General features: G+C 38.3%; 1 protein-coding gene across 13 annotated transcripts in view; it reads right to left on the bottom strand.

The window, feature by feature from the left end:
• LOC114478755 (receptor-type tyrosine-protein phosphatase mu) overlaps positions 1–23,729 on the bottom strand; it is a 229,975-nt gene that overhangs the window by 151,846 nt on the left and 54,400 nt on the right. For all 13 annotated transcript variants that reach the window (XM_028471987.1, XM_028471977.1, XM_028471983.1 and 10 more), the window contains exon 3: positions 5,134–5,408. In XM_028471987.1, the coding sequence (XP_028327788.1) occupies positions 5,134–5,408 (275 nt within the window). The remainder of the gene's footprint in view (positions 1–5,133; positions 5,409–23,729) is intronic.

Genomic DNA, 23,729 nt, shown 5'->3' with positions numbered 1-23,729 from the left:
TATTACTTATGGCCATAAAATTATAAAAAAAAAAAAAAAAGAGCCCGATCTCGTCTGATTTCTGAAGCCGAGCAGCATCGGGCATGTGGTAAATATCTGGGGCAGTGATGGGCTAGAGCAGGGGTCATCAACATGGTAGCCCGTATGGACCCTCAGGAGCTCTAGTCACCAATGAGCTCCATCTAAAATATGATTTACTTACCAGGTTTTAAACTCACAAAAACAAATAAAAATGACAGATGTCATCAGAATTTTAATAGAGTAAAATACTGCTGGACTTGATACGTTTTTGTATTAAATTAACCATCTTTAAATGTTTATTTTTTACAAAAACGAAGTGTTAAATTGTTGCAAAAATCGTGGTTAAGATGTTGCTAACTTGGTGTTTGGATTGTGGAAACAATGCTGTTTTAAATGACCAAAAGTTGAATTGTACAAACAAGTTATATGTTTTACGATTGGTGAAAACATTGTTTGTGGCTATTGAAATAGAACATGATGATCCCTTCTGAAATGTATTAAAACACTTAAACCTTTCTTGGTGTTCCTTCATTATCTTGTCCTCTAATTAAAGCCAAATCTTAATATCTTAGTAGAAGTGTAAATCAAAGTAGTAGCCCTTTGGATTACTCAGTACTTTTAATGTAGCTTGCAGTTTCGGAAAGGTTGGTGACCCCTTGGCTAGAGATTACATAAGGATGTTGTAACTCAAGGGTCATGGGATCAAATATCACCTTGGTCTCACCTAGGCATCTTTTTATATGTTGAGGATTTGGGTTTGGAGTCCTATGCATAAACATCTTATATATCTCTCATGTGAGAAGGATTTTTTTCTTAAGTTTCCATTATTATGGTCTTGTTTCTTGCTTTAAATGAAACTTGAAATGCCTTGCAGGTTAAGACAGTGCTACATTAGCCAGTACAGACTAACAAAATACTGCAATGGACTGACGCCCAGTCCAGAGTGTACCCCCGCCTAGCGTCTGATGACAGCTGGAGATGAGCACCAGCAGACCCCCATGACCGTGGCTCAGGAGGGGTTCGATCCAAGTGCTACACATCACTACTGTATATGTCGTAGTGTCCGTGGGCCAGACACTGAACCCTAAATTGCTCCCAATGGTAAATTAGCACCTTGCATGGTAGCTCTGTCCCATTGGTGTGTGAATGGGTGAATGAGCTGATACTGTGAAGCTGATTATCAGGACTACCTCGGTGGTTAGAAAGTGCTATATGAATCAAGTCCATCTACCATTTACCCTAGAAAGGAGCAAGTGGGTGGGAATATGGATGGTCTAGCAAAATGATCATATAATACGCACCGCTAGTGTGCCACCAGAGCTAATGCAACAAGATCGGCAAATGTCCATATACTGAAATCTGCAGGATATACTGTTTAAAGGATGATATTGGGTGAAGTAACCATGTAAACAAGACACTCTTCTACATCCAGTGCTTACAAACTGAAACCATTTGACCAAAAAAGGTTGGCATGATTGTGTCTCCAGGAGGTCACCATGCTGTCAAACCAGACCAGGGACTATTCTTATAACTGTAGCACATTGTGTGTTGCTCCTTTGCTCTCGGTTCCTTCTTTTGTCAACCTGCGTCTCATTAAACCAACAACACGGCAGAGGAGCTCAGCAGTGTCCCTTGTTATCAAATGTATCCATGTGGCTATGATGGTTGACCGCCCCCCCCCAAAACTCCCACAGAGGTCTAACTCTGCAAACTTATAATGAAATAATCCACCAAAAGACCGTCTCCCATCGGGAGGTGAGGGGGTCGCTCTGCATCAATTAACATTTGGTGGTCTCGTGGAACAAACCTAGCGAAGACTAATAGTCAGACGAGTGTGAAATCACTTTGCCCTGACCAGCAGCTCTGTGCATTGGTAAGTGAAAATGAGTTTTTTTAGAAATGACGAAGGAGATGGAGGGAAAGAGAGCATTACTCGGGAGACTGAGCTGACCACACAAATCAATAATCAGATGTTTTTTTTTTTTTTTTGTTTTTTTTTGTTTTTTTTTTTAATTAAAAAACCTCTGCAAACTAATCTGAGCCAAACAGTTTACTAAATTACACACATTTTACACACAAAAAATAGCAATTATTGTGATCTTTGGGTTAGAATACATATGAGCAGTTGAAATCAAGAAAAAATATCTCATTTGGTTAAACAAATATCAGTTATACCTTTCAGAGCTAAGGAAGAGGCATTTTACTCACTTCTGCAGTGCATGGCTGCACGGAGCCGCTACCTAATACCTGTCAAGTATCCCGTTTTGGCCGGGAAACTCCCGTATTTTACCCCTCTTTCCCGCCATCGCCCCATATTAGTATTTTCCCGTAAATATCCTGTATTTTACTTAGTAATAATTCAAAGATGTCTTACTAAACTGAACGCCGTCACTAGCCTCGCGAGAACTTCCACCTGAAATGGCCTGAGTGGCAGTTCTTGAGAGATTAGTGCTGACAGCGGCAACAAACCCGGAAACAACTCAGAACAGAGATGATGAATGAAGATGTTCCGTCAAAAAAACAAAGAACTGGTGTAAATACGTTGTAAAATGTGACAGAGGGTTTATCTTCCTAAAGACCATCAGGATGTGACACAGTTACACGTTCTGTTAGATTAATAACTGAGATTTTAACGTCTACCACAACGGAAGGAACAACGTAAGTCAGCATGAAAAATCAGTCAATCACAAGCTCCACAAATATACACTGCTTTAAAAAAGTGTTAAAGGATGTAAAGTCTGTAATAAATGTGTCTAATAAGTCATTGGTGAAAACCAGAGAACCACATGAGTGAGCATGAGAAATTATAAGAATATATGTAATGAAAATAAAATGTTAATGTCTAACTTAAAGACACGCAATGTGAAATAAACAGTAAATATGCAATGTGTCGACTTCTATATAAACTGTAAGTATAGTAAATAAACACATGTGCATCATATACACATTTATGTTTTTATTTAGGCTGTTTTATAATTTAGGAATTAGGGCTGGGCGATAAATCGAGATTCAAGACGTATCGAGTACAGAAAACTACAATATTGCATACATCCCCCAAAAAAAATGTATATATATATATATAAAATCGCTTATTTTGTATCAAAACACTAGTTTTTGGAGTTGCTGCTTTTATTTCTCAGAACAGCATGTAAAGCTCAGTTAGATGGATTTCTGAGTGCGTCCTAACCCAGACCTTCCCCATAGCAAGCTACACTACAGAACTCACCCACACGTGCTGTCCCTTACAGGTGCAAAAGCCCAAAGTAGCACATATTGTGCAGCTGTTTGTTAATAAATGAGCCTGTGTAACATTTTGCATGAGCAAATTCAACCCAGAATTGTCTTTCTGGTCAGACTTCATTTGAAATAAAATGATCGAGATTTATATCGTATATCGCTATTTTGAGAAAATATCTTGAGATATGAGTTTTGGTCCATATCACCCAGTCCTCGTAGGAATGTTCACAGCATTTCATCATCTACAAAGGTCGGCCACCAGATTCTAATGACATAATTGTACAAGTGTCTATATTTTAAGACAGGTGTGCAAGAAATCTAAAATAAAGGATACTGGAGCTTGGTTGGGCGGGTGGGACGGATCGTAGCGGGCACCTGAAAATGTCCCTTATTTTCAAATCTAAAACTTGATATACTTGAGGTATGCGCTACATGCAGAGTTACATACACACTGAAAAAAAAAAAACTACCGGAAAAATGGATTATATTAAACTGAGTAGTAAATATTACTCACATTATCAGCTGTGTCTAACTCAAAATAGTAACGTAAGGTATTTTAGTACAATATTGCAGAAGCTTTTGGTTTACTATGCTATTCTTGTTTTTCCACAGCTGGCTAATACCTTTAATTTGTTTTTTGTTAGAATTTGATCAGTTGAAACACTGATATTTCAGATATTTTAACATATTTTCAGGCATTTGACAGTCGTCAAATGTCAAGCACAATGGATGACGATATCACGCTGCCAGAACATCACTCCTAGCGTGACCATTGTTACTCATGGTGACCCATAAAACTGCAAGTATAAAACTTAAACACAAAGTGAATGTACCATGTGGTTAATGCCAAAATCTTGAATCAATAATCCTCATTTTTTGTTAATATTGACTTTAAAATCACAACAGTGAAAAGCATTGTTGTACAAAGCAAATTATCGGGCAATCCAAATCCAGGTTAATGTAAAATTTACCCAAATTTTGTCATTTTCCTTGATAACTAAATATAATTAAAGGTGCAGTCTGCAACTCTTATAAAAGTGTCTTTTTGTCATATTTGCTAAAGCTGTCACTATGTAAGGACAGCTTTACATCAAACTAGTAGTTTGTGTGAAAAAAAACAGGCTGATTGAGTCCCCCCTGCTGCTCCTGCAGCCTTTGGCAGATTGCCAGAATGCACTGCGACCGAGCAAAAAGAACCAATCAGAGCCAGGATTGTGTTTGATGGACTGTCTGACAACTGTTGCTCACAGGCCCTGCCCCTTTCCCGGGGCTGGGGCGCCGTCTTTTTTACAGTGTATGGTCTGGAGGAGTAGAAGATGGAATTAGCGACTTTTCTGCTTGAAAGGTAATTACTGCTGCTTGATTTACATTATGTTTGATTTGTAATTGTTACACTAGAAATCTGTAGTGCATGTGTTGTTCGTGTGCGCAAAGCAGCGTCCGTGTGAGCTGCTGTAAGTGACACTGTTGTTGCTGCTGCTGCTGAGGTGTGTGCACATTGAGAGAGAGAAGCGCTGCAGTGATATGTTTTTAACAGAGCATGTTATATTACTGTGATAGTGCTGTTGGACTAACGTTAGCTTGAGGGAGGGACTTTGGAAATTTTGGAGGCAGGGCAAGAGAGCAGCGGAGAGGGAGGGGGAGAGAGGGATCTGACAGTTGCGCACTGTGCCTTTAAGTAGCAATTACTGTATCCAAAAAAATTCTTTTTTCAATTGTTCTGTCAAATTTCTAAATGGTCATAAATGGTTTTTCTCTGCTTAATTAGTTTAGGATTTTTTAATGACACCGGCCTCTGCCAGTCCATGCACCATGACCAACCTTGGTTTTTCACTTTTTACAAAGTTGTGGCTTGAATGCAATGTATTTCCTCACCTGATAGAAGTTAGGCCAGTAGGTGCTAATGGCCAGCTCCACCTGTCCCCAGGAACGAGTAGCTGGACCCGACACGTTCCAGATGGGCATCCCCATAGGACTGTTGTTTTCTTTGATATACACGTTCAGGTGACCAGGGTGGCTGTTGTCTCGGCCTCCAATGTAATAGTTGAAGATAACGCAATGGGTGTCATTCTCCCTCAGTTGGGGTGTCAGCAGTAAAGCCTTCTGCCCTGCAAAGCGGCCCGACGTGTTCACCATAACAAAGGCAGACCCTGGAACAGTGAAAATGAAGGAATACGAACATCAACAGGTTATCAAAATACACATGATCTAGTCCAACAAATAAAACAGTGAGAATGGGATTCATGATTACCACAAAACAAACTTTAAAGTAAAAGAAAGTCCTTTTTTTACTCGTATCGGAGCCTATTAATACAACCCCCCGTGTGTTAGTACAGTCTCTTTGTAGAGGTATGAATGCTGCAAACATGCAGGATGTTGGCAAACCAAGAATGTGTTAAAAGGCGTCTCTCAGCGGTGCAGTTTGACTGAAGTCTGAATGCAACACAAACCAAAGACGTGCTAAACGCAGGATGAGGCTGGATACAGCTGTGCCGCATCTTCATGGCAGAACGTAATTGATGTTTTAAGGAAGAAAACATTTTGACTTTTTTAGTATTGGCTAACAGTTTATAAATGTAACATTCAATGTCAGTGCAAAGCTCAAATGTTGCGTTTTATACTACATTTCCACACTGGGTGTAAAAACGACAAAGGATAAGGAATAATCATGTGTGCAATTGTTGAGACATTTATGTGCAACAAGAGACTTCCGCCAAGCATCAGAGCAGAAGAGAGTCGTTTCTTTGTAGCTAGTATGGGAGAATAATTATAGGTCTGTTAAAAAATGAATGTGGTCTTGTTCCTGCACGTCTGTCGTGACACTGCTGCATATTTTCAATCAAAGTTTGGAAAGTTTTAATGAAAAAGAAAGGCTAACAAATTAACGGAGAACGGCCGTTCTGAGAGCTTTCCAATTAGTGGCGAACTTTAATGAGAAAATGCTCCTTAATTTAGAAGCGAGAGGAACATTCTGATATTGTCATTTATCAAAATACAAAGTCGCAGAAACCCTAATTGTAGACTGCAGCCTGTATAAGGAAAGTATTTCTCCTCAATGACAGAGAGAAAGAGAAAAGATGAGAAATCAATGAGCTAAAATCTATTTGCCAGGAAAGCCCCATTTATATTTTATCACTTTGGTCTGATGCTAAAGGTTAATCTAATTCCTTAACCTTTTGCCAATAAAGCACAAGTGAGAAATATTGTACTGGCAAACTTTCAAGGAGATGCAGATCATCTTCTATTTGTCATCATCTTATTTGGCTTGGCTCGGGTATATGAGATGGCACAAATCCGCAGCTTCAATTGAAATGCAGCCAACAGGACTTTGAGTTTATGTCGACACACTTTTTTCCTTTTCGGTGGAGATTGGAAGACACTTTTTACTCATTGGTAACACAAACAACCTGTAAGCAAGTGGCAAGGAAACGCTGAGAGTGAAATGCATTTTAAATGTGGCGAATTTCCCAGATACGCTGCTGAAATCGGGGAATGACATCATCTAAATTAGCAAGCTCGGTCCCCGAGTGTGTCAGACAAACAGCCTCCGACAAAGCCCTATTTGTTGCATCAATGCGCAGAGCTTGCCCACTTGTCTTGTTGTGCTGCTCTTGTAACGCTCACCAATTCCATCTGTCTCCAGCTTCAGATAATGAGAGGAGGTCGTGTCATGTTTACACAATGAAACAGGAAGAGACGGAGCGGAGGAGCGGCGTGTTGACCTAAGAACACGCAGACTGTCAGGTACGGCCTGTGTTCAATACAATCACCGACCACTACTTTAGACACACCTAGCTATTGGTCCTGGCAGGGTTAGGGTCAATTATAATAGTAATCGCGTCATTGATAATTAAGTACAAATATGGCGCAATTATAATTGTAATTTTAAAAATCTGTTGCTGCTGTAATTAAATTGTAATTCAGGTTAGATAATTAGGGGGCCAAGCCCGCGGGGCCTGGGGACCGCATATGTAAGCATATGACTGAATCACCCGGGCTAGGCCCCGCCCATTTCCACCTAGACTTTTGTTAGAGCAAAACGCAAAAACTGGAAAACCTACTTTTTTTAACTCCTCCTTGGGGTTTTGTCCAATCAGAGTGAAACTTGACACGTAGAGTCTTCAGTTGGACCTGATTTAAAGTTCAGCAAAGAATTTTGTTCGGGCAAAATATGCGCACATTATTAACAAGTAAAGTTTTCTATCTAGCTATAAAAACTCAAACTGGTGCATGTCTCGCTCAAAATAAATGCTAACAACACCAAATCTGAGATCCGTGGTTGGCATGTGACTGTGAGAGTATGAGCAAAATTTTAATAATTTACGCCACTAGGGGGCCAAAATATGGGAAATGTATATTTATTAAATGGCACGACCGATTTTTACCAAACTTAGTGGGTATGACCTTGGGTCGCTCCTGAGGACATATCTTGAAGTTAATCGCGATTGGTCAAAGTGGGAGTGGCTTATTACAACATAACATATAAATAAACAAACCTTTATTTCAGCTGAAGTATTATGTTGAGGGCTGAGAAATCAACAGGGTAACTATAGAAGAGCACACAGATCACCCATACCAAAATGTGCGCCACTAGGTGACGCTATAATGGGTGAAAACGCATGTTGGCCTGTAACTTTCACATTTTAAATCACATCTTCCAAAACTTCATATTCACGTGTTCACTGCAAATGGCACGTTGGCTTGTGTCCTGACGCTCACCCCAAGCCCGTCATTCTTTGTGATGTACTTCCATTGCCTGAGTCGCGCGGGAAGGCTTGGCCCCCTTTAATAACTGCTTGCAGTTCTAGTTGACTTTTTAATTGGAATTGCCATGACAATTCCATAAAAATTGTCAATTATGATTTAACGCAAAACTGGGAAAATATGTTTCATATCAAGCCTTCTGAGATTTTACCATTAAAAAAATGTAATTGAGGGCTATACTGACACCAAAAATATTAAAACCTATATTTTCATTGATGAGGAAGCCTAACATGGCAATCAATAACGAGGAAAGAAATTAGACAATAGATATTTGGTTTTTAGTGTATTTCGCAGCTGATTTAAGACCCGTTATCATAAGAGATGCTAACAGAGAGCTAACACAAGAGGAAGGTTTATTTTTAATAGGTTATTTATTTCAGGCTAATTGTGATCAGTAATTGAAATCGAGTAATTTAGAACATAATTGTAATTGACTTCCTGAGGATAAAAACATTATTCTTATTTAATTGTAATTGGAAAAAATGCTGGTCACTGTAATCGTAAATTAATTATAATTGAACATGGGTAATTGAAGACATAATTGTGACTGAAAAATGTAATTGATCCCAACCCTGGTTCCTGGTACATATTCAGGTCCTGAAGCCTTTCTGTGAGGTACTGCACAAACTGACGTGACAGCAACACAACACATTTGTCAAATACTCTTAATTTATATGGATTTCCACTATTTTCAACATTTACTGGGAACTGGACTTTTTTTTTTTTTTTGCACAAAACCAACCAACAGAAAAGGAAACTAACTGTTGCTTAGGTCACCACTGCCAAGATATAAGGATGTGTGCACGCTTTTGTTCATGCAATGAGCATACAATCAGTCTGTGGCAATAGTGGAATCCTGGCCTTGGTTGCTAGGGACTGAGACCTTACAGATAGCTTTTAATACGATTTTCCTTTCAATAAATCCCCCCCTCATTTATTTAGCCAACAATTCACAACATGAATGACAACACCTTTAAGTTTTAGGTCTTGGCAAAGGTCAGGCACGAGTGAAACCCACGTACACTGTGGGTAACAACAGTGGTTTTCAACTGTCAACTCAAACCTTCTTTCTTGGAAATTTTCCTTTTGCTTTTCTCCACATTTCTAATAAGGTTTTTATTTGTTGATATTTATTAGATTTTATGTATTTATTTGAGACATGCCTGCAGCTGGTGTTGCAATTTCTGTTGCGCACCGAGTAGTGACGGCCTGCGATCAGTCACATTATTTACACGAGACAGGAGAGAAGATATTGTAGTGCAGGAATGACACATGTGTCGATTGTGATCTAAACCATTCGATCGCAGAGATGTTTTGTCTTCATAAATGAGTGGAAATGGCAAAGTCATGCATACCAGAAATGAAACCGAACAATTCTGCTTCTGACCTCAATTTGAGGTGGTGCTAGTGGACCAAAATGTTAATTTCAACCTCTAATAATAAGTAGAAGAAGACCCAAAAGCCCAAAGTGGTGAATTTCTACTCTGTATATTTTACAATCTTTATTTTCAAAATATTTTTCTTGATTGTATTTACATTTTCAAAATATATTTCAATCTGAGTGTTACCATTTGAATATTATTATTGTATTTTAATATTATACAAATATTTAATAATTATTCATATAACATTAATAGTGTCAATATTAAAATCGAATTATTTACAATTATAACCCCCCTACACAGTAGATAGTGAAGAGCCGTCTGTGGTAGAAGTAGCTCGTGAGCCGAAAAAGTGCGGGCAACCCCTGTTCTAGTGATTCACAGAAGGAAAATCCTGCTCCAAGCGAGATGGCAGATCCAATTTGTAGTTGCATTACTACCAGCCGGTGAAGGAAGTACTGGGACGTGGACCATATCTCCATGATGACTAGTTATTTGGTACTCTTGGCTGCAAGTGTTATACATAATGAGGCACCAAAAATGAGGCCAATAAAAAGGTTTTTTAGCCTATTATCACCAAAATAACACGGCTTGAAACAGGATGTTGTGATGACCCAAGCAAAAACGGCAGCCAGCATGTGCTCGTCTTGATACGTGCCAATGTGTCTGAGGTGTGAACCCATTTCAATATACTAAAGCGTTTTCTAAGCAAAGAGGTTGAGATAGACCATGGAGTGTAAACAATGATGCCTCCGCTGTCATGTACTTGGTGTTTTTATGAGAGAACATATTTTATATGACTGTATTTCAGCAGACAAGTCAGTTATAGGCCTGTGCATTATTATTTAATGTACACGAGTGGGGTCAAGTTAAACATTGTAGTTGTGCATTATTGATTTATTCTTTGAAGCATTGATATCATTTTTTGCAATTGCAATGTCTTCACATTAGTGAGGTTAGTACACAGTCAGAGCCATGACTGCAATGGTGCTAATAATTGGATAAATTGTTTTTTTTGGTGTTTCGGCCAATAATAATTTTGGTGCATTCCTAATTATACATAATCTTCTGTTCACTTTAGGTACTCATTAGGTATTTAAATACCTCATTTAAATCCAAAAATGTCCCATGGCACATTTGCCTACTAGAGTCTTATTGTGCAAACTACCGCCACCTAATGTCTTGGAAGAGTGCCCGTGAATACTAAAGGGTTCACAGTACTTTATAAAAAACCTAAATTACCAGGTAAAACTTGGTATTAATTGTATTTTAAGGCATGCTTGTTGATGTCTCACAGCAAACTACTGTGCCACAGCATAACTGGTTTAAAAGGAGTGACCTAGTGGTGTCTTAATGCAGCCTAGTTGAAAAGAGCATTAATGTCACGTCATACATTATAATGTATTACATGTATCCCTCAAAAGTGACCCTCAAAGCAAAGAAAGCATTGCCATAGCAACCATTTCAAAATAGCCTACATGATTACAGCTTGTATGTTACTGTACGGTATACAAGTCCAGATATGAGCTAGGTCACGAAAGAAAAAGTGGCCAACTTATCTATATACAGTATATATATATATATATATATATATATATATATATATTTAAAAAAAATTTTTATGAACACATTTATATACAAAAATGGATGATAAAACCATTTGTAAAAGTGTTACAGCTTGTGTGTTTTCTTTGCACGATTTGAATAAACTTCCTTCTTGTTTAGTTCTTTTTATTCTCTTGTATTAAATATCCCTATCATACAACTTGTGAGCAGATTTCTGGCAAACAGACATTTCTACACGGCCTGATCACTGGATTGTGATTCATTGCTGTTCTCCCAGAGCTTTATAATGTATTATTCACTTCCGTTGTTGAGTCTAATTAGTTTGGAAGCTACACAGGAAGTTGTGTAGAGCACACAAAGAAGGGCAGGAGATGAGATGACTTTAAGACACTTATTTGTCCGACCTCAATCAAGCGCCTCCATTTGAAGGCTCAGACATCTCTCCAATAACACCCAACCATCTGCTCAGGTACCCACAGCGTTTTTCTTTTTCTCCTTTGGTGGCACCGGCAACCCTTTGTGTGACGCGAACCGGCACTAATAATCCGTTGATGAATTGTGCTGTTGCAACTCATGTAAAAAAGGGAAAGGTGCCGGCACCATTACTTTCCTCTGTGATTAAAACATGCTGTTTACTTCTCACATTAGGTTGCATTGTTGAGACAAGTGCTGCTTTAAAAGCTGCGTGTACAACAACGCTCTTAGTTGGTAATTAGAGGTGGAAAATATCACACCCCTCAAGCAGCCTTTAGTAGCTTTTCAAGTCGAGAAATTGAATAACGAAAAAGCTCCCCAGTAGAAGAATATGTGTACGGTTCGTTCTTTGGTTATTCCATTTTAAAACCAAATCAAAATAACAAATAAAGAGTGGTTATTTGTTCTACTGGCTCAAAACCTAAACAGAAAAACAGAAAAATGAAAAACCAGACAAGCAGCATTTTTCTATTTTAAAGTGAAATCTTCTCAGCTCACCACACAGTGGGGACCCACAGGTGGGGGCTGACTTTTACACCCGGACAAAAAAAGCAGCAACGCATAAGTCACTGATGAGCTGGTGAATTGAAATGTTATTTATACATAACTAAATCAAAACCAAGAATATGATGTTACTTATTATTATTTGAACCATAGCACCACAAAACAAAACATGAGCAGCTGTTACGAGCTGAAACATCCACAAACTGAATGAAAGCAGAACCAGAAAACTGCTGAAATAAAGAAGTCCCAGAACTTCAGTTCTGGTCCCATTTGCTCCAACGAATGATACGTTTTTAAGGTCTCACTATAATTTACCCGTAAACATCCAAATATCTCACAAACGGAACAAGATTTTGCCATTAAAGGTGCAGTCTGCAACTGTTTGAAAAGCGACTTTTTGTCATATTTGCTAAAGCTGTCACTATGTAAGGACAGCTTTACATGAAACTAGTAGTTTGTGTGAAAAAAACAGACTCATTGAGCCCCCCCTGCTGCTACTGCTGCCTTTGGCAGATTGCCAGAATGCACCGCGACCGAGCAAAAAGAACCAATCAGAGCCAGGACTGTGTTTGATGGGCTGTCTGACAGTTGTTGCTCACAAGCACCACCCCTTTCCCGGAGCTAGGGTGCCGTTTTTTTTTTTTTTTTTTTTTTTTTTACAGTGTATGGTCTGGAGGAGTAGAAGATGGAATTGGTGACTTTTCTGCTTGAAAGATAATTACTGATGCTTGATTTACATCATGTTTGATTTGTAATTGTTACACTAGAATTCTGTAGTGCATGTGTTCATGTGCACGCAGCAGCCTCCATGTGGCTGCCGTAAGTGACACTGTGTTGTTGCTGCTGCTGAGGTGTGTGCACATAGAGAGAGACAAGCACTGCAGTAATATGCTTATAACAGAGCATGTTATATTACTGTGATGTTGCTGTCAGACTAACGTTAGCTTGTTAGCTCCTCTGAGGGAGGGACTTTGTAAAGTTTGGAGGCAGAGCAAGAGAGTAGCGGGGAGGGAGGGAGAGAGAGGGATCTGAGAGTTGCGGACTGCACCTTTAATACTTTAATCCTAAAACAGAAAAACACTGCTTATCTAGTTTTTGATTTTTCTGTATTTCTGTTTTGGTTTTAAGTCAATAAAACATAATAACCACACTGGTTATTTGTTATTTTGATTTGGTTTTGAAACGTAATAACCAAAGAATGAACAGAACATATAAAAATATTGTATGTGGTTGAAAACATTGAAGTTTAAAGCGAACTGACCTGAATTTACGGGTATAACTATAATTGTCAGCCTCATCATTGGCCACCGACCAAAAATATCACATTTCGCACAAGTGTCTCGTCATCACAGCATCAGCGGCCTTGTCTAAGAAGGTAGGATGATGCCTGTGGAACAGATGATTGTCATTCAGCTTCTACGCTCTCCGGGCCTAATGACCACGTTCTTCGTGGGATACGCGGCACCATGACAAGCTAATTAGCCCCTGAAACAAAGAGCAAATTATAAGGACACTGTGTTGATGCTGAGCTAATGTGCTAGTGATGCACAGGGGTGTTTTCTGGCTCCTCGTCGTTGCCCTCTCCTTCCCTCTCAAGCTCCCGTGCTGTAACAATAGTGTGCTGAAGACCAATTAAAAATAGAGAGCACTCGGAGCTCGCTGCAGCTCCGTAAAGGCCATGGCTTGGCTATTGTCTAAGGTATTCAGAGGAACAGATTTATTATTATTCCAATGTAGGCCACCTTCACCTTCTATTACAATGATGGATGAACGTAGGGAACATGGAGATTGGTGAGGAAAATGAATGAGTAAGATGATGAGTTCCTTTTGCAATCAGGATGTGTTTTCTTGAAGTCACACAGCTAAAAAGGACATTTGTAGCTTTGACACAGAAAGAAATTGCATTTCTTTTATTGTGGTAGGATTAAAATAAAAAGGGTCTCGAAATTTCAGGGTTCACCTATTTGTATTTTAGCGGTTTTTCCTGACTTTGTGTATAGTGACAAAATAATGCTGAAAATGCTGCTAAATCTTAAGTAAAATCTTTTTAATTGTTTTGTTGTTCTAAGCTTCAGAAGTGAAGCACAAAATACTCCAATTATGCCAAATCTCACAAAATACATCTGTTTAACTCATCCAAACCCTTGCTACACATTCAACCACCCATTATACAGGGTCAATATGATGACGATGTGTGATATTCTCCAAAAACATATATATATATATATACAGTATATACATACACACAGTATATGTATATTCCGTGTCATAGTTTATTTCCATTTTAATCTCTGTTTTCCATAATAATGAAAAATCAGAGGCCAATGAGTTTTTTCACAGTTATACATTTAGGGTATATGACATAAACTTCGCTCACTGAGACTTGTCTTTCATTACACCTATGTATATGCTTACAATAAAATAGTATAAATGAATAGCGTACAAAATTATACTTGATAAATGTAACTCAAATATCTTATGATTTTAAGACAAGTGCTGACGTTCTCTAAAGAAGGAGCAACTCTTCAGTTAGACAAAGCCAAATGGTTTTGATATTAGGTTGGACAATATTCTATTTTCAGCACAGTGATTACATGTTTTTGAAGATTTGAAGAGCTGCTGCAGGTTCAAAATATAACTTGATGGTAAAATTGTTTAGCAAGAACTAGACCAGACATGGGCAACTGGTAGAACACAGGCAAATATTCACAGACCAAAAAAAATCCAACAACACTCAAAATAAAAATAGACAAGATGACAAAAAAGACACAAAATGACATAAAACTAAAATGACAAATGCAATATACAAATGATCCAAAAAACACAAGACAGCCACGAGAATAAAACAAGAAAAACAAGAAAAACTAAATAACATAAAGACACAAAATGACTCCAGAAACAAACAAAACAAGAGCAGTCAAATTTCACTGAATTGGTTAAAAACAATATTTAGACAGTAAATGAATGCGTGGCTGACAATGGGGACAGTAAGTAGCACAGTCATAAAAATCCCCTTATAGTGTCAGTTATTACAGCATGTAGAATATATGCTGCTAAGTAAAAAAAATTCTGCTTTGGAGCCTCATTTATTAAAAAAAAAAAAAATACTAGTTGTTTAGAAAAACTTCAATTGTTTTCCATTTTTTCTTACAATACTTGCATTTGTCGCCGTAGGTTGACATCACATTATTTCCTGTTGTTTATTCAAAACAGAGCTTGAATTTAGCTGGTCTTTCATCCAATTATTCAATAAATTGATGAAATAATCAAAATAATTCTGGATTACCAAAATATTCGATAGCTACAAGCTGCAGCCTTAGCTACGGACTTAGAAATTGCTGGTTTAACATCTGCAACATCTGTATTAGAGGGACGGTCTGTGACAAAAGAACCAACAACACAATTGACTCAGGATATATTAGATTTGTGTTTAAATTAGGGCCAGGTTCATTCAAATATGTGCTGTATTAATCTGCAATGTGTCATTTTACAACTTTTGAATGGTGGTGGGCAACAGGACATTTTTTATGTAAAAAGATGTACCGCTTTTTTGTTGAAAAATACTGATTTAGACTTTCTGAATTGCGAGGGTAACCACAGTCATTGGTCATGAAGACAGATCTGGTACAGACCAACAGTTTTGTAGAGTAGATTTGATGATTTAGGTCCCACCATAGCTAAATATCTCTATAATGACCAGATGGAGGGTAAATTACTAAATCTGGCAACAGTATTCATCAGATGACAGGTAGTCGTTATAGCTATGACTTCACAATCTGTGTTTTTGAGTATAATTTTGGTCGTCAAAAAATAAATGGTGTAACATCGTCTGCAGGAACTTCACCAAAGGAACCGAAAACAACAGTTTGGTTGTGCCTATAATGTATGAATGTATGTATTTTCATTTAATCTCCTTGTGGAACGCCAATGGTGGTTGGAGGGTCAGATTTTTAATTTGTATGTGTTCTCTATGTTTGTGTTATTATTGATGTGTTGTGTTCTGGTAGATGCTGCAGGACCAGCAAATTAGATACAGGTTAAATCAAACCAGGATGGCAGCTTCAGAAAAAAAAAAAAAAAAAAAAACGAGAAAATAAACTAACAAAAATGAGATTGACTATTGCCAAAATAAAAAAAAAATATAAATTTATAATACAGTTCACAATGAGAAAGTGTCTAATCGGTGCAATCAAAGTCTATAGGATGATGGTATTTGGATTAATTGAGAGTTGAGTGATGGTCTAGTGGAGGAAATCATTTTCAATAATGACTGGTGCTCATTATTCCTCTTCCATTCAGGTCCTGAACACACTGAAAATCATTATGTGGAGGAAATCAGAATGAAGGGGCGCTCTTTAAACCCTAACCCTCCAGGTCTCATTTGCTAATAAAATTCACAGAGGTCACCGCCACAGAAAAGCACTGCCGCCGCTTCGGAAATGTCAATGAAGACAGGGCTATTTTCACTGTCTGCTACCAATCAAAAAAGCTCTCGCTGCGAGGGTTAGGCTGCCGACGTGAACAGCCCTGGCCTCCACTCAATTCTCCCACAACTTTCGGAGTGTCCTTTGAAACATGAAAGGAGCCTGATAAAATAACAATGGAGAAGTTGGAGCTCTCAGTACGAGGCACCTGGCAGGTTTCTTTGATGGAGTCAAACAGATTCACCCAAAATTATCCATCAATGCCGAACACGTTTCAGCTGCTCGCTCTGGTCAAAAAAGAACCGACCTCCATTTGGTTCCCTGGCTGCGTCTTTTGTTGCAAGACGTCAATCAAAGACAATTAACGGCTGAATTTGTCATCTAGGTATGCATTGTGAGTGATATCAGCATGGCAGCAGTGCAATAAGTGTGTAATAATGTGCAAGATGGCACCTGTGTTCAGCTGTGTTCTCTGTGAGAATAAGTCCTCCATCATGTGACAACACACTGGACACGGTTACATTATGTTTTCTAATTCAGAATGAATTATTCTGAATGAAAGTGTTCTGCTTCATGCTTACATGGAAATAGTAATTTCGAATTAAGGTTTACATGGTAAACAGGTTTGTTCGTCTTTATTCAATTCCGCTTTAGGTCTGGGGGTTGGGTAGGGATCTGATTGTGGACATTTTGGGAAAAAACACACAACAAACCTCTTCTTTTCAGCCACAACATAGAAGACCATACAATAACAACAATTTTACTTTTATTTTGATTGTAGTTTTGAAGCAGCAGCTCGACAATAACATACTAGGGGTGTGCATTGCCTGGAATCTGGTGATACGATTCGTATCCCGATACATAGGTCACAATACGATACGATATATCCCAATATTAAAGTATAATTATTGCAATTTTTTTAATATATATATGACTTAAGAGACAACTAATCTGTAAATGTGTACACCTTCATGAAAACATTATGTATAAAATATATTTTAATGGCATATTTTACACACAAAACACAAACAATAACATACAATCTGCCTGTGGCTTTTAATCTAACTTTGACTTTAGTGCAACTTAACTGAGGTATTTCTTTTTAGATTTTATTGAAAAAACACAAGCTGGTCAACATGCCCAGGTTTCAGCGCACTTCTTTGTGCAGCTACAATGTCTCCTGCAGTGGAAAAGACTTTCCTGGATAAATAAAGGTTAAAAAAAAACGATACGAATGCAATCGATCCGAGAATCGCGCGACATAATATCGCCAAGTCGATTTTTTTGAACACCCCTACCTCCACTATACAGGACATTGAGTGAAAAGAGGACTTTATGATGATCCGCGTGTCATTAGTGAAGCTCTGCAGTCAATGATTCACGTCTCTCAATGAAGCCCGTTCCATTTGCTGATGTCTGTGTGAATGCTTCCATCCATCCACTCTTTTCCTTATATCCATGTCGTCGTCTTCTTCTTGTTTGGTTATTGGCGTGTTGCAACCAACTGGAATAGGTGCATATTGCCAGCTACTGTACATGTTTTATTTCATTAATTTCCCATTCCCATTAAAGGCAACCTCCCATTATGTCTTCTAAGGCTGTTATTAAATAAATAGTCTCGACTTGAGTCCGGGCGGCCATCTTGAATTATGTCATCACCAGCACGTCATCGCGTCAGGAGGAGCATGCGCAAAATGACCGGAATGAAGCTTTTACAAGATCGAGGAATTCTTCAATTCGGAAATAAAATTGAAATAAACCATCATCTAATTTGGTTTCAAAGCTGCTATCCGGAGTTTCTGAGAGGACGTCTTTCTCCCCTTGCCTCTGCAATCTACCAGAAGCCACGCCTCTAATTTTCTGCACGCCCATCACGGAACATAACAATGTCGCATTGGGTTGCATTGATATAGGTCTATGGGTCAGGTAATAGCCAAAATCATATTTACATGTTTGCTGTTGTGATGCATGGTTTTGTTTCCGTGCACAGTTCCGCATTCACTTTGATTGACAGTCTCAAAAACAGGAAGTCAAAGCCAATTGGCTGGACGCACTCCGCGATCGTTTCCATTTGTATAGGGGTCTATAGGATGAAGGCGGGGCTTATATACATTAATGTATATGAATGACCAGTAGTAGACCATAGTAAAAGACTAGTTAGGTATTTTTTCGCATTTCAAAAGAATCATACATAAATATCGATTTCTCAGAGACTTTTAAGTTTAATTCAGAATTTCCATTTTCATTCACAATTAGGTGTTTACAAGGTCAGTTTAAAAAGAATTAAAGCTTTCATGGCCACTGTGCTATTTTGGCTTGTTTTCAAAGCACAGGAAGTGGAAAAACCGTCATCGCTAATATCCCTAAATTGATCATCAGGGATCGTATACTTTGCTGCCCTATAATCAACCTTGATCCTACAACCTTGCCGTCCAAGGTGCGATTTCCACTCGTCTGTGAATGGCTTTAAGGCAATTAGCTTATTTTTGCAAAGGGGTGTGTGCCTCCCCTCTCCCTCTGCAACGACAAATCCCTTCTTTTGCTGATGTGATTTATATTCTGATTTAATCTCTGACGTCCTTCAGTAAGCTTCTCCCCCTTTCATCTGAATGCCATATGAGGGACCATAAACAATAGGTAAATAACGCTGAAAGACTTTAATGGAAGCTACATTTTACAGAATGTCGACTATGATTTGGAATAATATGCATTTGCGTTACCAGAGTTTGACAAAGAGCTTCAATTTTGCTTCATAAATAACCCTTTTTCAGTGCTTTGCTTGTCTCTGGGATGCTATTATCATCCAAGGGCATGAAATCAAAATAAATGTCCTTGCAATGATTGAAAAAAAAAACCACAAAAACATATTTTTTTTCTCCTGCAGCACTCTGCAGATACAAGGAATAAAATAATAAGCCATTTAGTTGGATGTGAATTTGCCATTATGTTTAGCAGAATACAAACCACTCATTAATCTGAGTTAGAGGACCTTCACTACTCCTTCTGCCATTATTTCCCAGAACGAGTCTCTGAGGAGAGCCAGGGTACAGCTAGTCCACTGCTGGCTACATCCATGACAGCATCAGAGGAGGGGCGGCCTCTGCACCAGCTGGGACTCACTAAATAACGGCTTCCCTCTTAACGGTGTTTGGAAAGAAACATCCTCACAACCCTTCAGTGCTGCTGACTTCCCAAACCGGCCACATGAAGCACAGACAACAGTGTGGAAATCTCAGAAAATATAATGTGTGACAAGGGCACGTGAGTCCAGCTCTGGTGTTAAAGCAGACTCCAGTTTGAGGGACTGGTTGTTGTTTAGCACAGATCAAGTTTTTGTGTAAACCAGCGGTTCAGGACTAAGAATGTTTTTTTTTTAACAATTACGGCCCATTTTTGCTTATTTTTTACTCTTTCTGGAGCTACACTAAACTTTTCATTTTTTTTAACCCATTTTCATCACTTTTTCTTGCCATAATTTTTGCTCCGTTTAATGCATTTTTGCTACTTTAGTCCAATTTCTGCCATTTCTCCATCAAATTGTAATGTATTGTCTGCATAATACATTAAAATTTGTCTGCACATTTTTTCCACTTATAAACCCTTTCCACAACTTTTCCCACCCTATATGTTGACCCAGTATTGTCACTGTTAAAGTCTTTTCACCATATTTCATGCTTATTTTAGCCAATTTAACCACATCCACAATTTGTCATGCCCATTATTTGGCAGTTAGAACTAATTGTCCCTACTTTTTTATGCCACTTTTAAGCAAAACTGACACTTTGAACCCCTTTTACCACTTTTCCCTGTCCGTTTTTGACCATTCTAATTTCCAACTTTTAACCACTTTCACCACCTTTTCCACCATTTTTGGTGAATTTCAACCCATTTTAATTCATTTAATAAACAGTAGATATTATTTAGATAAATAAATAAATGTGGTTATCACAAATTCATAGAAGAAAGGACCATCATTTTACTGACTTTACTGTATGTATGGTCCCCAAAAAGCTCTCCCCTTTATCCCTCCCTATAGATGGCCCTCCCTGTCTCCAGATGACTGTCCATCAATGTTCATGTCTGTGTTCAACCACCTTCAGCTACAGTGGGGGTCCCCAGTCTGTGGCACATTTATTTTGGGGGTTGCAGGCTGAAAAGGTTGAGAACCACTGTTGTAAACAATAGTAGCAGCTCTGTCTGTGCTTTCTGCTGTGGAATAGGGAGACACACAAAGTGAAAAGTGGCCAAGCAGACACACGAGTAGCCTTCAAACTGGGATGAACCATCTCAAAATGAGGCAAAGCATGCAATCAGTGCCGCACGGTGCGTAAAACAGGCCACTCTCTTCATTCAGACCTACCAATTAAGTAGGGAGAAGATTGTGACAAACAACCACAAGCTTTAGGAACTGTTTGTCTCTTTGTCGGGTGACCACAGGGCGTGTTTTTCCACGTTACGCTTGATTTCACAGTGAGTGTGGGGCTCTTATTAACATGCAGCCGTGGATCTGGGCCAGTTAGGAACAGGCTGACATCAAACTGCTGCTCATGTGTGAAGCTCCTACATTTAGGATGCCTTCTATTTATTTTACAAGCCTAATGAAATCACACTGCTGCCTTAAGCAAAGGTTCTCAACTGGTGGGTGGCAGACCTGTTTTCAATGGGTCACGAACAAGGACCAAAAAATAATGTGTGTACTTGTTATGTATATTTTTGTTGTTCATTTTCTGTGTTTGAGTTAGTGTGTGTATTTAGTTGTCGTTTGTGTGTTTTGGAGACACTGCGTGTTTGGAATTATTTCATTGGTTTTTGCAGTGTGTGGTCTTGAAATAATTGGGGTTTATTTGTGATGTGGTTTTTTTGTTTTTTGAGCGCATCTTGACTCATTTGATTCGTTTTTCAGAGTTATCTTGTGTTTGTTTTTGTTTTGTGTGGTTGTCATTTTGTGTACTCATGGAGTTTTTTGTTTTGATTTTATGTTCTAAAATGAATTATTTTCATTTTTTGATGAACTTTCTTTAAATGTCTGCCAGACATTCTTGTTTCAATGTTAACGGCTCACACTTTAAAGGTTGTGTTGTGTTGTGTTATGTTATGAATCTCAGAAGGTGAATCTTTATCATTGTTATATCAATTTCTGTTGTTTTTTTTTTCTGTGTTCAAGTTATTAAGTATATTTTTGTTGTAGTGTGTGTTTTGGAGGTTTTTTGTATATTGTTTTTGTCATTTAGTGTGTTTTTGTTGTCATTTTGTGTGTTTTGGAGACATTATTTCGTTGGTTTTCGTTGTGTGAAATCATTTAGTATGTTATGGTATTATTTCGTGTTGTTTGCGTTTCATTTGTGCATCTTGATTAGTTTTATCGGTTTTTGTTTTGATTTTGAGTCCTAAAATTATTAGTATTTTTTGATGAACGTTCTTTAAATGTCATGTCATTATTTCCCTGTCAATTAACTGCATGCCATTACACTTTAAAGACCGTTGGGGTTATTTTTTATTCATTTTTTAAAAATCAGCACTCACACACATTTCAGACAATAGGTGACGGACACAGGCGCGATTGCCATAGATTCTTAATGTTTAGCTTCTGCAGTGTTTTTAGGCTTTTCTCAGTAATGCTCCATAAAGTGACTCTACAGGTGTCCTTATCCATATTTTTCCCTTTCTAAACATTCCTGCAGTATGAGCACTCCTACCAATGTCTGAGGCAGTAACGCCTGCTGGTGAAATTGCATTAAACATATTTCCACTGTAAAACTGGCGCTATCTTGGATAACAATCGGTGCTGTAACAATGATAAGGTCATTTTGTGAAGTGCAGTTTGAGTGCAAGGCAGCAATCAGAGGTAAGATAGCTTTCCCCACCCGTGCAGCTTCCACCTAAATGCATTTTTACCCATCATCCCACCTCCTCCTCCTTTAACCATGAAACAATTTCACCCATCAAGTACACTACATTTCACATCTCTTTCAGCGTGGTCAAAGAGGAGAGATTACAATTTTCCAACGGCAGGTTGAGTGCTAACTCTGTGATATGGAGAAAGATCTGCAACCTGTTAATCACGCATAATTCAAGTTGCACGAGTCAACAACAAGCGCATCTGAAGTACACTCAGACTAGAAGGCACAATCACCATTCCACACCGCTTAAGGCAGACACTCTAATCAGACTTGGTAAATTTAGAATGCATGCCATGCAAGAGGTTAATTCGATGGTCAGAGCTTTTCCAGACTTCTCTGTAACCTCTCCCCTGTTACCAAGTATCTCCACATTAATCAATTGTGATGGATAAGAAAGACACTCCTCCCTTACGTGGCGACTAATTTCTCCAGGGCAGTTCAACACACATCACTCTGACGTGCACACAAACAGGTCCGGGCACTGGCTGCAAGAAATTAGCGAGGGTTTGCTAATTAATTCCCCTTCTGTCACTGGAGCCCCAGTGCAATCTATCTGTGAGGCACTCTTTTGTGAGATTAGGCATCAGAAAGGGAAGGAAAACAATATTCATTAGGTTGCAACGCTACCTTTGTTACAGCATGAAAAAACTGTCACTCCATTAGTCTGACTCCTGAGTTGCCTTCTGTTCAGCAGCGGTGACATCTCTGCATTTCAAATCAGATGAAAAGCAATCAATGGAACATTAAAGAGACAAATCGTGTGCGACAGACACGAAATGCAGGGAAAGCACGTAAATGGATTTCAATATGGGGCTGATGAATTGAGCTCTTCAATTAAAAGGATTCAAAGTACTTTAATTTCAAACATTGGTGCCGTTTCAGTTTAGATCAATGTGTGGGGATGCTTTGCATTTAATGTTTTTATTGTTAATACCAACATCACATTTCTCTCAAAGTGTAGAGCAAGAAATATTAAAATAGGGTTCTTTTTTACAATATATGATAATAAATTGTTTGATCTTGTTAGATATAATATGTGTTTCCCAGTTTAGAGCGGTATCTTACAGCCTTACCGCACTAAACTCCACTATAGTCACTGGTTTTTAAAAGTAAAAAAAATCCCACTGACATAAATTTGCTTTTATTTTGTAAGAGGCAACAGGAATTTGTCAATTAAATTTGACTTTCAAAGTAAAAGCCTAAAGCCAACGGTAACAATTTAATTATTTATTATTCATTCATTGACATGAGCAACATTCCTCAGGTCTGATATTTTTACACAAAACGTGAAACTGTGTTAGAAATACAGTTTTGTTTGGATGTTAGATGTGATCTAATAGGCAGGCACATCTCAACAGTGAGGTTTCTGTTGACTGAAAGCTAAGTTTCATATAGCACGAGTACACTGTAAACATGATCAAGCTGCACGTAAATGTTTATACATTCACACATGAAGA

This window comes from Gouania willdenowi, chromosome 17 (assembly GCF_900634775.1).
Source record: "Gouania willdenowi chromosome 17, fGouWil2.1, whole genome shotgun sequence".
Taxonomy (NCBI): domain Eukaryota; kingdom Metazoa; phylum Chordata; class Actinopteri; order Blenniiformes; family Gobiesocidae; genus Gouania; species Gouania willdenowi.
This window is presented reverse-complemented; position numbering and strand designations above follow the sequence as displayed.